This window comes from Gobio gobio (assembly GCF_949357685.1).
Source record: "Gobio gobio genome assembly, chromosome: 4".
NCBI lineage: Eukaryota > Metazoa > Chordata > Actinopteri > Cypriniformes > Gobionidae > Gobio > Gobio gobio.
The window spans coordinates 37,159,720-37,169,297 of NC_137100.1; the positions used below are offsets into that span (position 1 = coordinate 37,159,720).

The 9,578-nt window shown below is 33.7% G+C and overlaps 1 protein-coding gene across 1 annotated transcript; it reads right to left on the reverse strand.

Annotated features, from left to right (window-relative positions):
• Nucleotides 1-2,223: 2,223 nt before the first annotated feature.
• On the reverse strand, nt 2,224-5,072 carry ch25hl3 (cholesterol 25-hydroxylase like 3; the record flags this gene model as incomplete). Its single annotated transcript, XM_079815260.1, is given in 3 exon segments — nt 2,224-3,088; nt 4,674-4,880; nt 4,882-5,072. Coding segments are annotated over 3 exon segments (792 nt in total). The 3' UTR covers nt 2,224-2,694.
• Between the last annotated feature and the right edge of the window lie 4,506 nt (nt 5,073-9,578).

The window sequence follows — 9,578 nt, forward strand, 5'->3', positions numbered from 1 at the left end:
AACTGTCACTGTATGATAATTGAAATGAACTGATGACATCAGCGTTTTTTCCAGAATGGCTATACAGCTGAATAAAATTATGCTGCATTATTTTCCTGTTTAACACTGTAAAGCTGCTTTGAAACAATCTACATTGTTAAAAGCGCTATATAAATAAAGTTGACTTGACTTAATAAAACTACAAAAGACATAGAAAATCGCTCTGTTCTTGACTGAAAAACATTAATACAGTAGCTTTAATAAGAATCAATGTATATTTTATAGTGAAGTCTATGTAGTGTTTTATTTTTACATTTATTCATTCAATTTCATACTTAAATGCTGCTGTACAGCTTTGAGCTGCCAGTGTAAATCTTTATGTAGGCTATATTTATTATATATTATACTATTCACTAGGAATGTGTACACGTTTTTTTAAAGTAAAGTTTTAAGTTTAAGTAAGGTTTTCAAGTCTTTTAATTAAAATAAAAAATTAGCATTTTTTTTCTCCTTAACCTCTTTCTGTCCCCGTCACCTAAGAATAGAATAGCAAAAAACTGATGTGACCAGCCATCAGAACCCAACCGAACACCGTGGTTAAAAAAAAACGAGGTATGTATAATATATATATATATATTATATTTTGTATGTTATACCTTTTGTACCCTTCTGTCATTGTATTCATCGTTTTTATTGTTAACAAACAAACCACATCCATCCCCCACACTTTTGAAAAGCTTGCTACGCCTCTGCACCCAGGCCCACCCGTAGCTACGCTAGTGCAATAGTTGCAACTTAACGATTAGTAAATATTTAACCGCTACCGATTTACATGTTTATGGGCCGGTCTCCCATCGTCGCAGGCTTTGAAGCATGTCAAAATCCAATAAAACTCATAAAAAGAAAAAATATATATATATACTTTTCTGCTCCATTTCTCTTTTTAAAATCTCCTCGCGAACGTCCGCTGTCAGTTGTCACACACCTGCTAGCCCATTCAACAACGCTCGGTTCAGTGTTGCCAAGTCTGGAATTGAGCTGCATTTACTCTTGCTGTGGGTTGTTTGTAGCCCATAGTCTACAGGTTTAAGTTGTCTTTACTTTAGCAATATTTCTACCGGGCGCCCCCCGCGTTTTGGCATATTTTGCCACATTTTGGCCGTGATTCCGCTACTTTTGAATCGCAATTGGAGGGGTTTTGTTGTGTATACCTGGCAAACCTGTCCCTCAGTTCGCCCTTCGTGCACTTTGTAGGCGTGGCCTGGCCTGGCCTTCGAAGTGCACGGCCTTCGAAGTGCGCACCCTTCACTTTGGGACACAGCTCTAGACTGCTGTGGCAGGTGTGGTTTTATTGTTTTTTTTTTTTTCAAAAACAGCTAGGTCGTCTTGTCTTGACATTAATGTAGTACATATTTACATGTAAAAGTAATCTTATGAAGCGTATTGTATGTTTGGTACACAGCGAAAATAGCCTGCATTTGACTGAAATTACAGAATCAGCAGAATGCGGATCTGGAATGTTTATATGGTTGTCGATGCATGGGAGACTACATATGATGTTGGTTTTTAATAAGATTTTCCCAATAAATATGCAAGAATAACCTGGTGTCCACCATGATTCCTGTTCACACCGACAACAAAGCACTTGAATGCAACAAGCTCGTAATCACGACTTCTAAAGTGGGAATTAGGAAATTTCCGATAGCACGTGAAGGCAGCATTATTGCTTCAAATTATCCTCAAAGGGATAGTTTAACTTGAAATGTAATTTTGTCATTAATTACTCACCCTCATGTTGTTTCAAACTCGAGACTTTCGTTCATCTTCGGAACACAAATGAAGATCTTTTTGATAAAATCTGAGAGCTTTCTGTCCCTCCTGACAGCTACGCAAATATCACTTTGACGTTTCAAAAAGTTCTTAAAAATATCGTAAAACTAATCCATATACATATAACTAATCCAAATATATATAAAAAATAATTTTAAATTGCTCTTTTTTTTTGTTCAAGTAGCCTAAATGCAGCCTTGGTGAGCATAAGAGATAAGAAACTAAAAAAAAAAAATTATATATATATATATATATATATATATATATATATATATATATATATATATATATATATATATATATATATATATATATATATATATATATATATATATATATTCTTACCAGCCTTAAACTTTTGAATGCTACTGTATATATGAAATATATAATTACTTCAACATAACATTATAGTTTTGCTATATTTTTATTCAACTGTTTGACAATTTTCCATTGGAAATACTTCAAAATGCACTCAATGCAGTGTTTTATGTTCTGTCACTTTAAAATAAAACATTTTAAAAGTAAAAAAAACAAACATTTTTTTTGTTTAAAAATAAAGTTTAAAAGTAAAATGGGAATTTACCATCTGTAATAATTATATTTGTATAGAATTTTTTTTAATAATAATGAATGTTAAATGTGTTTTACTAACCCTTACCAAAATAATTAAAAAACACTTGATAAATATACAACATTATAAGTCATAATGCAAATAGCCTCAAAGCATGCATAAAAAACTTTTTTTAAATGGGACCTTGCAAAGTTTTTATAATAATCTGAATTTATTTTATGTTCCCATTATCTGGAGTTATTAAATGACAGTTCATTCAGGGTGAAATTATATACTTTTGAGACTTTTTTACAGACTGAGTCTCACTGTCATAATTAACCTGGATTCACCTTATCGATTGTATCCTTCATTACTGGAATGGGCAATGAGGTCCCAAAGATGTAATCCCAGTGTCTGAAGTAGGGGGCGAAGTTCCCTTTAAAGTGCTGATGGTGGGCCAGGTGGTGCGGCGCCCCACCAAAGCAAGGCAGCAAACGATGCAGTGCCCAAGGAAAGTCATATCCACAGTGGTCCTCCACTGCCATCCAGGTGTTAACCAGATGGAAAAGGATTTCGCTAAAAGGGTGGCAGCCCACCAGCATGGCACTAATAAATGCAAGGGTTTGTAGAGACAGCAGTTCAGAAATACTAGAGTCTTGAGCTGCCAGAGCAAAAGTGTCCCTGTTCAGATGGTGAATTCGGTGGATGTTGTAGAACAGCCAGGGAATTCTGGGAAAAAGACATACATTAGATTTAGTTTGTGATATATATTACTGTGTTATATATATATATATATATATATATATATATATATATATATATATATATATATATATATATATATATATATATATATATATATATATATATATATATATATATATATATATACTGTATACATAGCTTCATACATGTATGCCAGTGCCCAGCTAACAATTTTTGGTTCCCAGAAGGTTCTGGGAAAGTTAAGTTTGGGTTCCCAGAATGTTCTGGGACATTCCCAAAACGATTTTGGTTAGCCAGGAAAGTTTTCATTAATAATAAGTACTAAAAACCATGTCTTGTTTTGAACTATTGTTTAATCAATATAAAAATTATCAGAGCACATAAACCGTCATATGATGGAATAAATAAAATCGAATTTATCCATTAATATGTAAGTTTTTGTAACTTGTATCACTGTAACTAACAGGTTTACAAGTGGAAAATACGTTGTTGTTTTTTTCAAATATGAATTTTTATTTACAAACATTAAAAAATTTATAACAATTGTGCGCCTAACTAGGATAACATTACATTCATTCTATTGTAATATGAAATAAACTTCAGGATAAAAAGATTTTTTATTATTATTTTGCATATGTTGAATGTTTATTTGTTTGGTTATAATGTAGCCTATATATTAAAACTGTAATCTTAAATTGTAAGCAATTTTTGTTGGTTTTTGTCAAATCAACATGATATAGAGGAGAGATTATTCTTTACTTTAGATTTGGGTGAGCTTAATATAGTAACTTCCTCTGAATCTCTATATTGTGCCTATATTTGTACATTAATCGCGGGGGGAAAAAATCACACTCAATAAAAACTTTAGTAATGTATGGCTGTAGCGTTTTGAAGAAAGCATTTTTACAAAATGTAAAACATTTCTGGGTCAAAATAGGCCTACATTGAAAAGCTGTATTTTTAAATCACAACATGAAAGGCCAAAGGTCAAAGGCAATAATTTGTCCTGAAGACACCATGGCTGCATCCAAAATTGCATACTATATAGGCAAAAAACAGTATGTGAGAAAATGTCCAAATTCACAGTACTCATAAAATAGTAGGCAAAAAGTACCTGGACGACCTACTTCTGGCAAGATTCTGAAGTGTACACATGATGGACACTTTAGTCCCATGAGGCCAGGGAGAGGATTTGTAAATGGCAGTGAGGTAGGGCAACCTGGCGAATATAGTAGGCCTTCATCCAGATTACATAACCTACTTTTTAGTGGTCATGAAGTAACTTATTCAAAACAAGTATACATTACCTACTCAGGAGTAGGCCTAGGCTATACGATGTCGGATCCAGCCAATAGGACTATGTATTGTTTTAAACTATTTAATTATGAAAAACTGAAACTTAGCATATTCGATCAGTAGTTTTGAGAATGCCACAAAGCTGGTTCCATAACCAAAACATATTCAATATTCATAGCGTCTGATAAAACGATTAAAATGACAAAACAGAACAGAATTTAAAACTTTGTCACTCCAAATGTGCAATGAGGATGCTCCACATGCTGACATTAGAGAGATGTGTCATGCTTACTTGTGAATGGTGTAATGAAACATGAAGAACAGCGTATCGAACATGAGCATGCATGAGACACATTCCCTGAATGCATGGAATGAGGACGGTGCTCTTTCCGGGAAATGCGTGCGCCGTGCCGACAGAAACAACGCGGTTAACGGTAAAACGCCAACCACGTATTTCCATAAAATTCGAGAAGCACATCGAAACCACTGATGCAAGCCAACGCCTGTACTTATGAATCCACTCCACGTGTGTACTGAACACATCCAGAAGCATGAAGGGAGCTGAGAAGATGAAATGAGTGCTGAGAGCTGCGCACACGCTCCAGTGGGGTGACATGAGGAGAATATGACGTTCCTTATACACGAAATCCCAAATCCACTGCAGTAATGAATCGCCTCCGAGAGCAATCATTCTTGTGCACTATCCTATTGTTGTTTGTACATCATCGCAAAGGACAGCAATAACAGCTTCAGAGCGATGATGTCTCAACCGCCCTCTCCTGTCTTCTGATGGAAGCCGTTTTCACTGCACAGTGTGAAGCTTAGGTACTTTTATCCGGACACAGTATTACTAACTGTCAGTAGAATGTGAATGCAAGAGCTAGGGGAGAGAAAGTCTGCTCTCCTCCCACCGTCGCAACCTAACCAACTCAAAGAGAAGATCACTCGGTCTCTTTGAACAAAGATTTTTAACTTTTCAAAAGTTCCGGTGCTGGCTTCTGATAAGCCATTATTACAGCCCTGCTAAAAACGATTTATAGACGAGAAACACCCGTTTTGTTTAATTTAATCTGGAAGAACAGACCGCACGGTATAAAACAAACAGTGGCATCCAATGTAGGCTACTTGATTTTATTACTGCCAACTAAGTATGTAGCTACACAGTAAAAAATGATTGTGAGTTTAACGGTAAAAGACTGTAAAAATGCATTCGGTTAGAAACAGTTAATTGGTTAACAGAAAGGTTCCGTCCTACGGTGGATAACCTATAATAGATCTAACCTTACAGTTGATGTAATGTTACAGTAAAATACTGGTAAATTTGAGAATTTTTGGAAGGGAAAAAGAACAAGTCATTGTCTAATTTACAGTGAAAACCCGTAAATTGACATTCCCTGCGTGTTGGTTCACATTTGATGGATGTTTCTTCATTAGGATTTTATGTTACATCTAATGTTGTTAAATCAATGTTTATTGCATTTTTAAAATGCCACGTGTGTTACCATAGAGTTTGTGTGAATGACACTGTGCACCTTCTATATATTAGTATTGTTCTCCTCAGCTTTTGGAAAAGCTTTGATTCATCATGTGACTCTCATCACCACTGTGATTGGTGGTCAGTATATATCAAAGGTATATAACAGACATTAGTATTTCAATAGGTTGGTAATTTAGCATTATTTCAGTTAATGAAATACGGTTATTTACTGTACATTTAACTCAAATCTGTTAAACCTAAAACATAGCTACCGTATTTTTTACGGTAAATTTCTGGCAACCACAGCTGCCAGGTTTTTACCATAATTTTTTTTACAGTGTAAGAATAAATGGATAAAGAATGACTTAAATATGAAATATTTTCATATTCATTTCATATGAAATAATTTCATATACAGGTTTTTTAATGGATGCTCATTTTTAAGCATAACTTGCATAGAGTGATTTGGAACAACAGCAAATATACTATGTTTAAAAATATGTCCTTATTTTACGAAACTGGTACAATAATTGTATAATATTTGTGAGACTGTTATTTAAGAATAAAGGATATCTATTTAATTACTGTGAATTCCTTAGGCTAATTATTAGTTACATTATATGTAACTGTTAAAAGAGTTTGCAATAGTATCTGATGCCATTCCTAGTGTTTATTCAACTCTTATCAGGTAATATGTCCTCTGAGTCATCTCCCAATATATATTGATCAGTTAAGTATTAACGGTGTGCATATTAGATAAAAATGTAATAACATGGAAAGAGGTCTGGAGTTTACCAACATAAATGTTTCACCAATAAAGTTAAAGAAGTTACATAGGCTATAGTCTCAAGCTTTTTAGAGACATGGAGACTACGTCTTTTGCAACTTAGAGGAAGAATCTATAAAACGTTTATTTTATGAATGTGTATTTACCCTTTTTTTTTTGGATTGACATTTATAGGCTATCTATTTTTAACTCACAAAATTAAAGATTTGGCTATCTGGTAAAGATTTATTTTAAGAGTGAGTTTTTGAAGAAAAAATGGGTGATTCATTTAATAATTATGTATGGTAAATAGCATATACACAAACAAAAATGGACAAATAATAAACCTAACATCATATTTAAAACTGAACTCACGTAATTCATTGAGGCCCTAAAAGATGCAAGAAATGCAAATGCAAAAGGCTAAGTTTTGAATTATTTTCTCTTAATTTCTTGTAAATTATCCCCTGTAGAGTTTTTTTTTTCTTTTTGTTTCCTTTGATGCTATTATATGAATGTAACAGTTGAATACATTGTGATCCTCTGTCATGTCCCTCCATATAGACAGCTACACAATTGACACTTTGATTCTTGAGTTCATAAAAAGATTGTGAAACTAACTCATAAATTGAGCAGTTTAGTCCACATTTTTTGAAGACACGATCGCTTTGTATGATGAACAGATTTAATTTAGGCTTAAAGTCACCCTGTAGTAAATAATTTTTATCCCTTAAAACTAATCTTTGGTGACCAAAATGATTTAAACGTTTAAATGTTTTCTCCTGTGAAAAAAAAATCTTCATGCATTAAAATAGCTCGAATGTAACTACACCCTTGCTTTCTTTAGTATAGATTCATGACTAGGCATATTATCCCCATCTCCACTCACTCACACCAGCTCAACTTTTACTCAAGTTACTGTAGTAAATGCAAAGGTACAACCTGACTTCTCTTGAGACTTACCTGCTGTGCATCAGTTAATGATATGCTATAGCCCGCACACAAATTGACGTGATTGGTTACAAGGTAGTTTGTGACGTAAGAAACACCGGTGATTTCAAACCGCGTTTTTGAAAGTCTTTGGTTCACTGCAGTTTTAAGGAGAAAATTCTCTGTAATGGTGTTATAACACCACATAGACATACAAACAACATTAAACACTTTGCACAAACGACATTTTCACCACAGAAATAACCAATTATAACGGCAGGCTAAATAAAGGGGGACATGGTTTATAGGAACTTTTCTCCAATAATGACTACATATTTCTTTATTAACAACATCTGTATGTATATTTTGTGTGGAGTTCATACTGCATGTAATTGATATCGGGTGGCCGTGGGAACAGAATAATACTCTCTCTCTCTCTCTTTTTTATTAGTCAGCAGTGACAGGTGCCAAATTTAAATATCTTTCAGATGATCTGTTCTTTATTGTTGTAGAAGGCAAAGCTCTCACTTCAGCAGACAAGGAGCATAAATAGACCTCATAAGCTTTTAATTTGCTAAACATTTGTTTATCTTGGTACTCCTGTGAAAATAACAGGAAGAGTGAATCACTAAAAGACTACATGTCCATGTGTTTCCAGTTCTTTCCTGATAGACTAATTTCACAGGAAATATTAGTGAATTCCACTGTAACGAATTTATCATATTGTCCCATATTTGATATATTTCTCAGTATTTTTTTCCAGGCTTATATGGGTTTGGTGCCTCTGTATGATGAATGTGCAATTATAAAGAAGTCAATATAAGACAGTATTAAGCTCCATTATCTACTGACCAGTTATTTCAAATATGCAACGAGTTAATGTTGCAGGCCCCACCTCTGGAGACTCGGCAGACAGATTACTGTGAATACAGGAAACAAAGAAGAGAATCTGGAAAGTTCCTCTGTAAGTATATTTATAAACCAATCTTCATCATCCACAAACAGTTTCTTGAAACACAAAAACAAAGCTTTAGAATGACTTTTCATTGTCTCTTACTTTCAATTTGTCTATCTTGTTAAATATCCCACAACCTTAAATCCATGCCTTCTCATTGACCAACAGTTAGATATTAAAAATATTAAAAACGATTAAAATATTAAATCGTATATGCATGATTTATTTGTGATATTTGTTTCATATTTAGTTCCTCATAACTTAATATAAAGCAATACCAAATTACCTCACAAGACCTCATTGTACATTGCAGTCAAACAGATGTTACGATATTTGAACAAATTTCCCAAACCCAAATTTACCTGTGAATACAGTAAACAAAAAACTGAGAAAAGAACTGAGAATCGTGTCTGTTCTCTGCCAGCTCCTCTACATATAGGAGTGATGGCTGGGAGTCTCTAGTCTATCCATATAAAAAGGTAAGAGTCCTTTCTCAATGTCCGTATTTAGGATGCAAAAGAGAATACATTTAGTAATTACTCTATAATATTTGTGTACACACTTTTATTGGGTACCATATATATTCATTGTTTGTCATACTGTACAAGTGAACTGAAAGACTATAAAGGGACTTTGACATCTCATATAATAAAGATCAGTAGAGGATATCCAATATCATTTTGTAATAATTTTTCTTTATTATGTATTGTCCTCATTTTTTGATGGGGAAGAAATCCTTTTTTTTTTAAACCCTACACCAGATTCTCTGACACTTGTTCAAATTGAATAAAATGTTGGTAAATTGCCCAGCACTGCCAGAACAACAGCACACTGTAGAACCCAAAGAATAGTACAAAGAATGGCAGCTGCTGACATCTCTGAATAAGGAACAATAGTGTTTTTCAAAGTATCCATGACACTGCTCGCTCTTCAAATAATTGCTGCTTTATTCTCAAAGCTGGACAACAATGATTATACAATGAAATATGAATGTATGTAATGCAGACCTGTAAGTATAGAGAAAACAAAATACTGAAAGATATGGCCTAAAAATATATTTCTTGAGTAA